This window comes from Ochotona princeps, chromosome 2 (assembly GCF_030435755.1).
Source record: "Ochotona princeps isolate mOchPri1 chromosome 2, mOchPri1.hap1, whole genome shotgun sequence".
NCBI lineage: Eukaryota > Metazoa > Chordata > Mammalia > Lagomorpha > Ochotonidae > Ochotona > Ochotona princeps.
Genome location: NC_080833.1, coordinates 106,456,481 through 106,472,551, shown reverse-complemented (window position 1 = coordinate 106,472,551; position 16,071 = coordinate 106,456,481). Strand labels below are relative to the sequence as shown.

General features: G+C 45.8%; 1 protein-coding gene across 1 annotated transcript in view; it reads left to right on the top strand.

The window, feature by feature from the left end:
* THEM4 (thioesterase superfamily member 4) overlaps window positions 1-16,071 on the top strand; it is a 32,318-nt gene continuing 16,247 nt past the window's right edge. The window contains exons 1-4 of the mRNA XM_058660285.1: window positions 1-223; window positions 4,027-4,168; window positions 8,905-9,061; window positions 9,917-10,027. Of these exons, the coding sequence (XP_058516268.1) occupies window positions 134-223; window positions 4,027-4,168; window positions 8,905-9,061; window positions 9,917-10,027 (500 nt within the window). The 5' untranslated portion in view covers window positions 1-133. The remainder of the gene's footprint in view (window positions 224-4,026; window positions 4,169-8,904; window positions 9,062-9,916; window positions 10,028-16,071) is intronic.

Sequence of the window (16,071 nt, the reverse complement as noted above, 5' to 3'; positions counted from 1 at the left end):
AACGGAAGACGCTCGGCGAGGCCCCGCCTGCCGCAAGCCCGGGAGGCCAGGCTCCGCCCTGCGCCCTGGCCGGGCAGACGGTGTGTCCGGCAGCGCCAGGACTTGGCGGTCGCGGGAGCCGGGGGTCGGAGCCATGCTGAGGAGCTGCGCCGCGCGCCTGCGCATCCTGAGCGCCCTGCCGGGAGGCGCCCACTGGCCTGCGAGCCCGCCGGGCCCCGCGCTGGTGAGTGGAGGGAGAGGGCAGCGCGGGCCCGGGGCGCACGGCGGGACTGACCCCCACCAGCCTGGGGTGGCTCCGGCCTGGACAAGCCCAAGTGCCGCTTTCTGAAAGCGAACGGCGGCGCCCGCCACAAGGACTGGGAGAGGCTTGAGGGCGAGGCGGGAGAAATGTGAATGCCAATGGGACTGAGTCTGGAAGCATCTCGCGGGCCGCGGGACGAGGGTCTGTCCGGGTGTGCCGGGGTAGAGAAGGACAGGTCACCCGGGAAAGCCAGGCAGAGCTGGAACCTCGGCCATCCGCATGGCCGGCGGGTCCCGCGTGTCTTGTTTCTGAGGATGATGGCAATCAGCTCGGGAGATGGGTAGAAGGCTTCTGCTTCCCCCGGAATCAAACTCTCTCAGCCATTTTCCTCACCTTTCCTGCTGTGTTATAAGATAGAGATAAGGCAAGGGAAGTGATGATCTTAATGTCTGGAAACCTAGCATTACATGACTATTACCCCTTCTGTCTCTGGTTTGCTTCCTTGATTCATATTAGTTAAGTCCATCGGTACTGGGAGCTATCATGGGCTACTGATGACAGACAGGTGAAAACAACCCCATCCCCCAAGGAGTTCGCAATCCAGTTTGCCAAGACAAGACAGGTTGTAAAATTAAAGTTAGGTGTGGACCACGTGCTGTAATAAAACACTAAGGAAGCAGGCAAAAAAAAAAAAAAAACAGCAGCAACTGGAAAGGGCTTTGTTAGTGTGATGGCTCCAAGCTAGTGCAGCTTTTCTTTGAAAATACTCAACACATGTAATCATGTACCATCTCGCCCATTGGAAAAGAGACCGCCTTAAAGTTAATCTTGTAAACACACAGATGGCTTCATTTCTTTTTAATTACATGATGTGCCTTGTGATCTGTGTTGGCTGCTTAACTGTTAGTATTTACCGTCTTTATAAACCGTGCTGTTTTGCTTAGTAACTTAATTTTTAAAGAGGAGATGTGTGAAAACAAAAATTCATAAAGCTTCTTAATGAGTCCTGCTTTATAAATGTATAAAGATCAAGCAAGAAAAAAAAAAAAGATTAAGCAAGACCTTTCATTTATTCCAAACAACAAAAGATAATGAAGGGTATGCCAACAAGTATCCCTCATGGTATACAGTCTTCGCTTCGAATTCACAAGAGCATTTACTTTTTAAGCATCTCTTAATTCTCACCTCCTTGAAGTGAAACTTTTTTCTTTTTTTCTAATTTTTATTTTTCATGATACAGTTTCTTATTCTCAAAAATTTCCCCTCCTACTCCCCCATTGCTCCCATTTTAACCCTATATTATAATAGTACAGTCCTTCAAGAGCAGTCACAGGTCCATCTTTCTGCTGTTTAAGTATATCATGGAATTGTAGGTATAGACAGTGGTAGAAAGTCCAGCATCCTATCATCAGGAGCTATCGAACAGTTTCATTGGGAGTCCATCTTTTATTCGGGAGTATATCTTGTTGAAGTGAAACTTTCTTAATTTTAATTTTAATCTTAATTTTAATTTTCCACAGTTACCACCTAGGGTAATGAACTCAGTATGCTCCAAATTTTAAAAAACTAGATGTATATATATTTATTGGAAAGGCAGGTCAGATTTACGGACAGAAAGATCTTATATCCTCTGGTTCACTTCCCAAATGGCTGCAACAGCCGGAGCTGAACTGAGCCGATCCAAAGCCAGAAGCTGCTTCCGGGCCTTCCATGTGGGTGCAGGATCCCGAGGCTTTGGGCTGTCCTGCACTACTTTCCCAGGCCACAAGCAGTGAAGTGGAGCAGCCAGGACACTAACCAGAGCCCAAATGGGATCCCAGCACTTGTAAGGTGAGGATTTAGCCATTGAGCCATCACGCTAGGCCGGACCCACTCCAAACTAAAATTAAAGCCTCTCTTCTTCTTCCTCACCCACACACTCCTACAACAAAAATCTTTCCATCTGTCCACTTCAATCTTTGAGGCCACTACTTGACAATCACTCAAGAACCTCTGCTTCCTCTTCCCCCAGAGTCAGTGGCTCTCCACATGCCTTGGTCCTGATGTCTAAAACGTCTCTTAAACCTTGTTGTCTTTTTTTTTTAAAGATTTATTTTATTTTCATCACAAAGTCAGATATACTGAGAGGAGGAGAGATAGAGAGGAAGTGGAGCTGCCGGGACCAGAACCAGCAGCCATATGGGATCAAGGAAAGGACCTTAGCCACTAGGCCACACTGCCGAGCCAAACCTTGTTGTCTTCTCTGTGAGTCTGCTTCACATTCTCAGTGTACCTGACTTGGACCTTTGCAATCATCTTTCAGCTTACTTTACCATCGCTTCTTGCCGCCTTGTTTACACTAGATATTTCTGAATCTTAGGTTCGTGTTACTCCCTTTCTCCAGACTGCTTAAGGCTCCCCACCATGGAAAAAGGCATTTTATCATTCAGTTCCACCTTCGTGATTCTTTTAAGACTCCCTTTCTTCCATTAGCTTCATCCTGAAGAATAACATTTGTAAAATCACAGATATGTATGTGGGACATGTAATATTATGTAAAATATTTCAGATTATGTATGTCTTTGTCCTTCTGCTGTGTTAAACCTAGTCTTTCCTACTGGTCTTTGGAAGCATTGCCATTGAGGAGGAAATCTGAAATCCTGCCTTAGAACCAGAGTCTACTCCAGCGTGCAAACCTTGCTGCTTCTGCTGTTTGCTCCTATAGGTCTGAAAGCTGTGGTCCAGGCAGCTCCCATGTTTCATTCCTCTGGGCATCACCTCCCCCTCAGCATTTTTTGTCCTTAAGTAATCACACTGTCTTTTTGAGGCTTTCCTTAAGTCACTGCTTCTGTATCTGTTTCCATTTCTATTGTGTGTTTTCACATCTGAGACTATGAACACTTAAAGGCAGGAGTAGGTCTTCTGTCTTTGTCTCATCTGTCCCTGGCATAGATCCAAGGCATAGAGTCGAGCTCAAAAGGGTTTATTAGATTTAGCTGAGTTGCACACTTTAAAAGTTAAAATCAGGTAGAAGAGCCCAGAGGTAAAGCAATGATTCTAATTTCTGCAAGTCTCCAATGAGCTGTGTTTTAGTAGTCCATAAAAGGATACTAGAACTAATCGTGTCACTTCCCAGACCAAAATGCCTTAGAGAGCTCTGCTGTTTAAGTTTTCACTTTGTTATAACTTAAACCAGTTAGCTTAGTATTGGGTTTGGCCTGCCTCTCCGCAGTGTGACAGTGCCTAGCTTTAAGACCTCAACTTCATCCTCTGTATCAAATTGTAATAAGGGCCACCCAAACGGTTTCATACTGCTTATACAGAGCAACCCTTTGCCCACAATGTTCTTTGCAGCTAGCTAATTTCTCCCTATCTAATCAGTATTCAAGCAAAGAACCTCTCTCAGAACATCAAGTCTGAAATGAATAGCCCTCCCTTGTCCTCCAGCATCCTGGCATACCCCTCCAGGAGCACTTTTACATTGAGGATAACGTCCATCCTTCCTCTGTCCTGATTGCCAGTGCCTGATGGCACCTGTGCTTGATTCAAACTGGTGAAAAAGCAGAGGGGGGCTTAAGGCTGGCTCTGCTAATAGATGGCTGGGAGAGAGTGGCAAATCATTCACCCTCTATGTCCGGTTTCTCCCTAAAAAGGTAGACCAAGTGATCCCTGAAATTCCCTTCTGTTGAACAATAACTATCTTCTGGAAAGAAGAAAGGCAACAAGATAGCTGTTGGAAACTGGGAGAATACCTTACCAACCGGGACTGCATCTCCCACTGCTCTACCTTTTCTTCTGTCTTGTAGAGGTTATTTTCTTCTGAGAAGGACACTCTGAGGGACTATTCTCTCCCCAACCCCAGCTGGAACAAGGACCTAAGACTCCTCTTTGACCAGTTCATGAAGAAATGTGAAGATGGCTCCTGGAAACGTTTGCCTTCCTATAGATGTAAGTCTACGCCAAGGATTCAAAACTGCAAGAATCTTTTTCTTGGTAGAAACAATCACATTCCATAAAAAATAATGGAATATCAACTGTCAGAGTAGACCGAAGCACTCGCTGCTGCTTTAAGAGGAAAGGAATCCAAACGTGGGACCTCTCTAGTCCCCGGTTTTTAGGCCAGGAGTCTCAGTTAGTTTTAGAGAGTGTGAGAGAACATAAAGCCCATTGTTAAGAATAAGACTGTTTTCACGGGCCAGGCACAATGCAAGTGCCAGGATCCCGTATGGGGGTCAACTTGCAAGTTGACCTCAACTTGCAAGTGCCAGGATCCCGTATGGGGGTCATTTCATGTCCTGGCTGCTCCACTTCCTATACAGCTCCCTGCTTGTGATCTGGGAAAGCAGTAGAGAATGACCCAAGTCCTTGGACCCAGCACCTAGGTGGGAGACCTGGAAGAAGCTCCTAGCTCCTAGATTCAAATCGGCTCAGTTCAGCTGTGGTTGTTATGGCCACTTGGTGAATGAACAAGCAGATAAAAGATTGTTCTTTCTGTCTCTTCTTCTCTCTGTAAATCTACCTTTCCAATAAAAATAAATAAATCTTTTAAAAAAAAGAATGCCAGAATTAGAATGCAGTTTTGTTTTGTTTTGTTTCCTAAAGCTTTGTATTTATTGAAAAGGCAGATTTAGAAAGAAGAAGAGACAGAGAAAGTTCTTCCATCTGCTGATTCACTCCCCAAATGGCTGCAATGGCTGGAGCTAAGCTGATCTGTTCTGGAGCCAGGAGCACCCTCTGGGTCCCCAACACAAGTGCAGGGTCCCAAGGCTTTGGGCTGTCCTCTGCTGCTTTCCCAGGCCACAAGCAGGGATCTGGATGGGAAATGGAGCAACCAGGACGCAAACCAGTGCCCATATGAGATCCTGGCACATGCAAGGCTAGGATTTAGCCACTGAGCCATTGTGTTGGACCACCATGGCATTCTTAACCACCATCAGCAAGAATGAAGAGTTCCCAGAGTGCATCTACCCTCCCACCACCTCATCACCTCCCTGCCTTGCTCATGTCATTCCTAATCTCATTTTTCTTTATCCGATATTTGGGTCAGTCATTGAGAAGCTTAAGACACCTGCACCACCCTCTCGTCTGAGCCCTGAAGGCTACCCTGCTCCACAACACACACATGCAGTACACACATATACACAGTACATACACATGTCAGTCTTAGCTCTCTGGGGATTTTTTTTTTTTAATTTTTGGTCTTAATACACTTTTTGTTTTCAGCAGTTTTAAGTTCATAGAAAAATAAACAAAATACAGAATTCCAGTGTTTATATTAGAATGCACTCTATGGCATATGTACATTTTCCATGGGTTTTAACAAGTATATGATTCCTTGTATCATTTATTATAATATCATACTGTTTCACTACCCTAAAAATCCTATATTGTACCCGCTTTTCCCTCCCTGTTCTCTTTACTATCTCCAACTTTACCTGATCCAGAATGTTATAGGATTATAACTAAAATCGTTCAATATGGAGCCTTTTTAAGTTAGCTTCTTTGACCTGATAATATCCATGTGAGATATATTTAATTTTTCCCATAGCACTTAATCACCCATCTGATACTTCAATGTTTTATCTATGTAATGGCTTATCTCTCATCTTGAGTTCAATGAGGGCAGAGGTTTCTCTGTTTTAGTTTCTCTGTTTCTCTGTTTTGTGAATAGTACCTGCAAATAGTAAACATCTTCCAAAAGCTGAGAGTTAATAATGCCTGCCCTCACCTACCATCCTAGAAGATGCTATAATGCAGGCTAGTGCCATGGTATAGCAGGCTAAGTTTCTGCCTGTGACACTAGCATCCCATATGGGCCCCGGTTCATGTCCCGCTGCTCCACTTCCCATCCAGCTCCCTGCTTGTGGCCTGAGAAAGCAGCAGAGAGCAACTCAAATCCTTGCCCGCTACACCCACATGGGAGACCCAGAAGAAGCTCCTAGCTTTGGATTGGCTCAGCTCCAGCCATTGCAGTCATTTGGGGAGTGAAGCAGAGCTTTCTCTCTCTCTCTCTACCTGTGTCTGCCCTTCCCTGTGTAACTCCGCCTTTCAAATAAAATCTTTAAAAAAAAAAAAGCAAAAGATGTGGTTAATGACTAATTGGGATTCTTGCCAGGAGTTAGGTTCTCCCACATGAGTGGCAGGACACAAATGCTTGTGTTATCCTCAGCTGTTTTCCCAGGCCATTAGCAGGGAGCTGGATTAGTAGTGGAGGAGCTGAGATGTGAACTGGTGCCCATATGGGATGCCAGAATTGCACCTGACACCTTTATCCACTACTCCGCAGTGCCAGCTCAGGACCTACTGATTTAAAGCACTTGATAAGTGTGGGTAATAATTGAAACAAATAGACTAAATAAATCGAATCAGAATAAACAGAAACAGATTCTGAGGATAGCAAGGGACCATCAGAATGAGTCTCACACTCCAATACTTGTTCCTCTTTCTCCTTTGGAATCATCATCAGCCTCTTTTCTAAATGTTTGCCAAGCACATTTTCAGTCAGGGGCATGGTAATATGAGTGCTGATAGGTTCCCTCAGGCCTGGTGGGGCCCATACATCACTTCCGGTCCAGGCAGGGGCTTCTGGGTATTGTATTCTCCTGGCATGATTACATCAACCATTCCCCACACCTTCCATCTGCCTTCCTCCTGTGAGCCACCCTTCCCAACCCTTGGTGGGTCTTACAGACCTGCTAGAACAATATCTTACTGTTGTGAGTTGCAACCCAGTTTCATGAGAGACATTCATCCTTGTTAATGCCCTAGTCACCTGTTAAAGGCTCCATCTTCCAATACCGCCACAACGGTGATCAAATTTGTGTGTGTGTTTGAGGGGAGGAACATCCTAATCAAAGCATAGCAACCATTCATGGAGCTCTGCTGTCCAGGAACACACAGGATAAGCATAACCTTTCTGTTTCCCATTCCTTTTGCGTGGAAAACTCAATATTCACCCCTCTTTCCTCTGCATCTGCCAGCTCTTTTCTTTGCAGGGCCAAACTGCTCTGTTCTTTTTGAGCTTTTCTTCCATGGAGATTTCAGTCTCACGTTCTCAGTTGCTTTTCTCGGGGCATGTGCTAATCTGCTAGAATCCTTCTTAGTGAATATTTCCCAGAATTAAGTTTGGAACTCAAATGAAGATTTGTCCAGGGAGAGTAGGATCCACGTCACACTGTCCACTCAAAATCAGCTAGCATCCTGTGACTCCCACGTGGACTATTTGTCTCAGTGTGGCTGGTTTATTGAGCCTTAAGATGAGTTTTGTATTTATCTAATCCATTCTTCATTTTTAGAGTCAGCCTATAAAAGCGTTTGTGGTTTCCTATACAGCATGTAATATTTATATATTCAACAAACAGCTATAGTTACTTTGTTACTTAGAATCTATTTTTTAATTAACATGAAGCTAATTTATCATACTGATTCCATTCTAAGTGTTACCACATCACACAATTGTCCTCCTCCAGTGCTGTCTGGCTCTCCCTGATGGCTCTATGCTGTACTTACGTCTCATTCTTGAAATCATCTTCTCTTGGCTTTCATAAACCTCTTTAACCCATGTACCTACTCTCCTTCTGCCTGTTCCTTAAACGTCAGTATGTTTCAGAGTTTTCATTCTCATGTCATTTGGCCTTTCCCCCATGTAGCCCCCCACTTCTCTCTTAACTGAAACCCTGTCAGAATCAAGAAGGAGTTTGAATTCCTCTTTGCTACCACTCTCTGCTTTCCAACAATGGCTTCTTCCTCGTCTCAGAAAACCACCTGTTCCTTTAAGGCTTAGTGTTTCAGCAGCTCCCTTCACCATTGTCAGCAACTCCAGCATCCACTTGGTGGCCCCTCCTTGCCTGTGACCTTTCGCCCAGGCCCAGCCACACACTTCTGTAGCGTGTTGAGCCTTATCATCACAAATGGCACAACCTCCACATCTACACATTTAGGTGGCCTGTTTTTCAACCACCTTCTTTTCTTTCCTGCTTACTTGTTTAGAGACCCCCCAAAAACTCTCATCTTTCAGAATTTTCTAGTTCACTTACCTTTCTAGTTCCCGTGGATGGCAGGGACCCAAGCCCTTTGGGCCATCTTCCACTGCTTTCCCAGGTGCATTAGCAGGAAGCTGGATTGGAAATGGAGCAGCAGGGACCCAAGTCAGCACACCCTTACGGTGTGTTCTACTAGCTATGTTTCAAGGCCAGCCCCTCCTGTTTATTTTTAAAGTTTGGTTAAAACCCACTAATTCAATTTCATGAATCCTGATGAATCTCTCTCTGTTTAGGTAACAATCACATGGAATATTGGGCTGAACTGGGCATGTCTCTGATTCAGTGTAATGAATAGGTAAAATTCATGTTTGCCAGGAAAACATTTTCCTTGTTATTATGTTATTCATTTTCTTTAATTCCCTTTATTCCAAGAAGAATTTCTATCACTTTATTATGTCAGCATTATAAATGTGTGGAGAAGGACTTTGTTTTGATTCCGTATGTGTGTATCCCTTACGGGGTTAGTAATTGTCCAAGGGCAAAGCCGCTGCACACTGTTCCTTTGAGGCACCGCCGTTCCATTTCGTGCCTTTGACATTTTCAGCAGTGATCCAGGGATGTGTCATTTGTGCAGAGTGCACGTGTTTCACTCTGTCAACGTGTTTCTCACACCATGCACTTCTCCTCCTCATTTCCCTGCAGATTCAATTTTTGAGAAAGAGAGAGAGCCAAAGGCCCAGAACTTCACAAGAAGCTTTGAGGAGGGCATGGGCTTCGAATATGCATTGTTCCACAATGACGCGGAGAAAAGGACGGTTTGCGTGTTACAAGCAGGTCCTCACCTGCAGGGAAACCATGGGTAAGACTCAGAGCCTGCTGCCATGACCGTCAAACACCCCTACACAGCCATGGACCACAGGGAGGGCACCTGCAAGGTGATAGAGATGGATGTGTGACAGAGAAAAATGCTTCTAATGTTTTCTGAAAGGACATGGGGCAAGGAGGTATAATTTGAAGGAGTATCAATTTTGTATTAGTAGTGGTTTGTCGTTGATGAGGTATAATGGGTCTTTCTGGTTTCTTTCTTTTATATATATATATATAAAAGATTTTTTTATCAGTGAATATGTATGGTTTATTTAATAAAAAACATACTAAGGGTGGGCTCTGTGGCACAGCAAATTAAACTAGTACTTGGAACATCCATAGTCTATTGTGGAATGCTGGTTCAAGTCCCAGCTATACTACTTCCAGTCCGGCTTATGGCTAATGCTCTTGAGAAGGCAACAGATGATGTCACGAGTACTTGGGTCAGAAACCTGGATGGAGTTCTGAGCTCCTGGCTGTGGTGTCCTGCAGCCCTGAGTGCTGTGGGCACTGGGGAGTGAACCAGGGGATGAAGGATGCTCTAATTCTGCTTTCAAATAAATCATTTAATCTTTTTAAAATGACAAACATGATGAACTTTTTCTAGATTTGCATGCTTATGATCTGATGATTAAGTTCAGGTTTTATTATACAAGCTTAAAACAGTACTGTTTTTGCTATGAAGAAAATGAAGTTGGGACTTATGGGTATTATTTGACATGAAATTCTCTGAAAATGAAGTGACCTTCCCATAAGTAAGTCGTGTGAAGCTATTTGAGTAACTTCTCCATCTTAGGCTGGATGGTGTGTGTTTTCAGAACTACTCTGTTTCTCTTGTTATAACCAGGTATGTTCATGGAGGTGCCATTGCCACCATGATCGATTTGACTACCGGCTCATGTGTATTTGTAACCGGAGGATTTGTCATGACTGCCAATATGAACATCGATTTTAGAAGGTAAACTCATTCATTTTGTACTTTTCATTAGGGATCATGTCAGATTCCTCAGTAGCAAATCTAGAAACAACAGATTTGAGGAGTCTTTGCCCTGGAGAATGCAATACATGAAAAAAACATGCTTGGATTTCAGATTTTTTTCTTGCATACCAAAATAAATATATCTTTTGATTTTGATTTTCTGCACACTTTTTTAAGTGCCCTCAGTTCTATGCAGGTGACTATTATGGAAGTAATCCCAAAAGAAACTGGCAAGAGAGTACAAGAACGATGAGGACAGCTTGGAAGCCAGCTTGAGCTTCCAAAGTCCCAGAGTAGCTGGAAAAAAGGGATTCAGGACATTTGGGTAGAGCGTGGACATACACTGGGTAACAAAATGTGCAAGTTTTGTATAACTTGACTCAGAGAAATAAAAGAACAGTAAGATGATTTTGATATTGGGCCCGGCATGATGGCTCAGTGGTTAAATCCTTGCTTTGCAAGCGTCAGGATCTCCTGTGGATGCTGGTTCATGTCCTGGCTACTCTACTTCCTGCTTATTCCAGGTCTCCCATGTGGATGCAGGGTCCCAAGGCTTTGGGCCGTCCTCAACTGCTTTCCCAGGCCTCAGGCAGGGAGTTGGATGGGAAGTGGAGCTGCCAGGAACAGACCAGCACTCATATGGGGTGCTGGCACTGACAAGCAGAGGATTAGTCAGTTGTGCCATCACACCAGCCCCTCCCTACCAGCTTTAATACGGCTGGTTTCATCCTTGGCTTTTGTCTGGAGTCTCTTAACTGAATTCTGGATTTCTCACAAAATTATACAATAAATAAATAAATAAAAATTATACAGTACAGTTTTTTTTAAAGGGTTTATTTATTTTTATTGGAAAGTCAAATATACAGAGAGGAGGAGACACAGAGAGGAAGATCTTCCATCCAATGATTCACTCCCCAAGTGACCGCAATGGCTGGAGCTGACCCGATCCAAAGCCAGGAGCCAGGAGCCTCTTCCAGGTGTCCCATGCAGGTGCAGGGTCCCAAGGCTTTGGGTCATTCTTGACTGCTTTCCCAGGCTACAGCAGGGAGATGGATGGGAAGCAGGGCTGCAGGGATGTGAACTGGCGCCCATATGGGATCCCGGTGCGTAAGGCGACGACTTTAGCCGCTAGGCTATGGCACCAGGCCCAATTATACGCTACAGATGTTTTAAATACTAAAGGACTAACTAAAACCATAACCAAGTTTTACTACTACAATAAATTGGATCAAAAGCCTCAATAAATTACAATAAATAGGATAACTTCCAAGTGCCTCAAATGCAGGATTAGCTCAGTAATTACAGAAGTTATTTTTATCTATACTTTGTCTTTTTAAATCTGGGTTTGATGAATATCTTCAGAATGCCAACATTAATCTTTCCGTGCGGTTGATACACTTACTCTTGCAACTTCCCTAGGATTCCAGGGGTTGTGTCAGACCCAAAAGGAACCATCTCAGTTTGGCCAGATTGGTAGGTTCTGGGCTGTCAAGCTGGGTTAGCCTATTTTTTTTTCCCAAAGGTGTATTTATTTTTATTGGAAAATCAGATTTACAGAGAGAAGGAAGAGAAAGATCTTCCATCCGCTGGTTCACTCCCCAAGTGGCCACAACGGCCAGAGCTGAGCCGATCCACAGCCAGGAGCCAGGAGCCTCTTCCTCTAGGTCTCCCATGTAGGTGCAGGGTCCCAAGGCTGTACTGCTTTCCCAGGCCACAAGCAGGGAGCTGGAAGGGAAGTGGAACAGCCCAGATGCAAACCGGGCCCCCCGGTTTATTCTTGATGAGACACAATTTTGCCTGTGAAGGCGATTTGCTCAAAAGTCTGAATTTATGTAGCTAATCCTCTGCTATGGTCAAGATTTCCTTCCTGTGTCAGAGGGACTTTGTAAGCCACCATCTTTCCTGATAAGCTGGTGTCTCCCTTTGGTTAGCATCAGTCACATGTTTTCTGCTTTAGCTTTCCACTTACCTGTCAGACACGTCTCATTTGATTGTCATGGGCATCTTGAGGTCCCATCTCCCAGAAAAGAAGCCATGTAGTTGTCATTCAGAGAGATCCCGTGAGCGGAGCCATCTGTCTTACCACGTACAATGAAGCTGCTTCCTGTTTTCTGGAATCCTTTCTGTCTAGGGTATAGTGCCTATATTTCTTGGAATTGTTGAATCTCCTGTGAGTTCTCCGGTTGGCTAGTGGAGGTCAAATGGAGATCGTGCAGGACTCTCAATCCCTAGATGGTGTTTTATCCGTGGGTGTAAATCAGGTGAACGCCCACAGATGTGCTTACCCCGACACTCCACCTGCTCCTCAGGCACTTTGGGGTAGTCACAGCAGTAATAGACTTGATTAGGATGCGAAAGGTTGCCCAGGTCTTTGTCTCCTATGAGTTTGTGGAGATTCTCAAGCCCCTTAGATTCAAACATGGAAGACTTCTTGCCGAGTCTACCCGCACCTTACAGCTCAGAGTCCTCGTGCTTTGCTGATGTGTGGCAAGTGCAGCCTCACAACACCTGAGCCCTACACATCCCCAACTCTGTGTCTACCTCGAATGGTTTCCAGAGAGTGAGATACCTGGAGGATAGACACCTAACTTCCTCAGAAACGCTTGCTTGCCAACACTGTTCTGGTATGTTTAAACTGCTTAAAAAGCTAAACTTATTCAAAGCGTGCTTTCTGCTGCTGCCGCTGTTATCGCTGTAGAGCAGTTTCACTTTCTGTGGTGTCAGGTATCAGTAGAAAACTGCACAGTCAGAGGCGAGCCGAGGGCTGCGGGAGAGGACGTCTAGCTCGGATCCCGAACCCAGTCCGCCATGTGCCCATGGCTCATGGCGGGCTGGGCCAGGGCGGCCAGTGCGCCATTTGGCGCCAGGCTGTGCCTACTGGCCGCCCGGCCGGGGAGCTCTGGGGTATTGGACATCTGAATCGCTGCTGAGATAGCTCTAGAGTGACCCCACTGTTTCTGGGATCTGAGTCAATCCTAAAGATTCCCAATGCCAGTAACTCTTCCTTTGAAGAACTTCCAATCCCTTAATAATGCTGAGCTTTGAACACCTATCAAGTAAAAGATAAGCTCCGGCTTGTGTAGCAGGCTGGCACCTAATGGTCCTCGGAGCAACCACGTGCAGGTGCGTGATTTACAGCTAGGAACGGTCCCAATCTGGGATGCCACAGCTGGGATGAGGTTCCCACCAAGGGGTGTATGTGCTGGAATGGGGGCTGCGTTCTATCTAGGAAACAGTTGCAGTCACCCGAGGCACTAGTGTGGGCTGGGATTGGATGCACCAGGCCGGTTCAGATCCCAGCACCATCTGGTGTTATGGAGAAACAGGGTAGATGTGGGACTGACTAGGCTGGGTCTCAATCCCCTTCTGAGCCATGTGTGAGCTGTATGTGGGTATGGATGAGCCATGGCTGGGCTGAAACACCCAACAACAAGAGTCAGAATGGGGTGAAAGCCAGCCAGGAAAAGCCACTGTTCCTGCTAGGACAGGAGGTGAACTGAGTAGGGTTGGCTCAAGAACCCCCTGGCAAGCGCAAAATCTGGCATTGGGAGGGGTTCTGATGGAGGAGCCTGGGCAACTCCTCTGGCAGGACACAGTCCCTGCAGGTAAGCGCGAGAAGCATGATTGGAAACAGCCCAGAATAGGCCATGGAAAGTTTCCCACTGGCATGCATTTGGCATGGGTCAGGAGCAGGCCAGGCTGAATCAGTTCATGTCATCCTCTGGCAAATCCGATCACCAGAACAGAGTGTGGAATGGGCCGGGTTTGGTTGCGACAAAACCAGTACACATTCTGGAACGCCAGGGCGTGGTTGCCTGTACTGGATATGAATGCAGCACCCATCCAGCACACGTGAGATCCAGGAAGGGAGGGGCAGAGCTGGCGGGGGGGTTAAGGGGCTGGTCCCCTCGCTGGACAACCACTCCCACTGGAGAGTGTTGGCTGGGATAGAGACAGACACGACTAAGCAAGGCTACAACACCTGTGCGCTGCATGTGGACAAGATCAGGGCCACAGCATCAGCTGGCAGAAGCTGGCACTGGGGACTAATTCTGTCGAGTCAAATCACAGGACCACCCAAAGAGTGCATAAACCGGGACAGAGAGACCTGGGAGGGAAAAAGTGGGTTCCCCCTTCTTGGGTCACTAGTCCCGTGGGAGGGCATGAAAACTAGGACGGGGGCTGGGATGGCTAGACAGAGGCACTCAACAACATCTGTGAGGGCTGGATGGTTGAGTCGATTAGATAGAACTAAGCTTTAATACCCATTGACAAGTACCAGAGCCAAATGGGATGGGGGACAGACTGGTCTTCTGCTACACAAATTGGCAAACCAGGGTAGGGGGCAGGCTTGGTGGGGGTTATTGTGGGTCGCCCCGACTAGGCTGCAGCTCCCACTGGTTGATGTAAGGGCCGAACCAGACTGGACTGCAACACCCATTGGTTCCAGTGCAACTCGGGACTGAAAACAGAACCAACACAGCAATTGCAACCACCAGCTGATCAGGGTGATGGACTGTGCCGGGCCCTATGCTTGCTAGAACATACAAGAATCTGGTCTGGGAATACCTCAAAGTATCTTTGGAGATCTCCCCACTTGAACTGCTGGACTCAGAATTCTAACCAAGAAAAGACAGAAGACAGAATAGGACAATCATTCATCTCAGCTACATGTTGGCAGCGAAATATGGGACAAATGGAGACTTCATGATGGACCATATCAATCAGTGGACCACCTCATCGAGCGAAACTGGCAGTGACTCATAACTGGAGAACTATTAACTCCACTTGAGCACATATCTCAGAGCATGCCCCACATACGGGACTTGGGGTGGGCGGGAAACCGGGTGGGGCTTCTCCCTCAATATCCCCTTTTACCTCGGATACATGATGGAAACAATATGGACATAGTGACGTTGCCCGCCTCCCTATCCCCCTGAACCTTTTTTTTTTTTTTTTTTCCTTCTCTTTCTTGATTTTCCTTCAACTATAGTTAACTATGTAAGGATTGTCAACAACAATACAATAAAATGGATTATATATAAAAAAAAAAAAAAAAAAAGAAAACTGCACAGTCTAAAAAAAATATTCAGTGGAAATGATGACCGTGTGCTCCGTGGCATGGCATTCTGAGCAACGCAGTGAACTCCAGTGGAGGCCACTCCTTCCCTCCAAAAGCACAGCCATCCCTGCGCCCACATCTCAGTGCGGTGGACATTACTCACCTGTTAGTCATCGGGAGGTCACCTGGGTTCTTGGACCAGCTGTCATGGTGTTACAGTACTGGTGTTCAAGTTACCCTGATTCTACTTTGTAATGACCCCAAAGTACGAGGTAGTGATGTTGGCAATTCGCGAATGTCAGAGAGAAGTCATAAAGTGCTTCCTTTAAGTGAAAAGATGAAAGGATGCCATAGGTATGCCTGCACAAGAGAAAACCGTGACAGTATCGGATCCAGTACCATGCATGGTTTCAGGCGTCCACTCAGAGTCTTGTGAAATACCCCCGAGGGATAAAGGAGAAGAGGGGACTGTAGTTTTGCATTTCTTGTGCTGACTTTTCCTGTTTTGAGAATTATTAGGAATTGGTGGCTTTCCATAAAGTAGTTAACTGTGATCACCACCCTTTGTAAGGCTTATGTCTTCATTCTTTCAATTCTATCCAAGTGTCTTTTAGATGCTTTTGTTTCATACAATTACACAGATAGATTCAGAGCAAGTTGGAATCCGCGCTTGCCACATGCTGTGTGACTTTTGTTTTATTTTAATGTTGATTACTTAGGTGAAGGGGTTGCAGACCCTTGTGGACTTCCAGTGAGCGTGGAGAGAGACAGGATGTGGGGGGAAGGTGGGGAAGACAAATGTCTGCATCTTTTCTCCTTTTGGAGTGGGGCGGGAGTGCAGGGTGAGTGCAATGATGCCTGCTGCCAAACTACATCAGCACCCCAGGCAGAGACTATCATTTGATGTTGCCTTGGAGACCCCAATTTGGGAAGGAATGTTTCGAGGGTGATACTTGAGTGG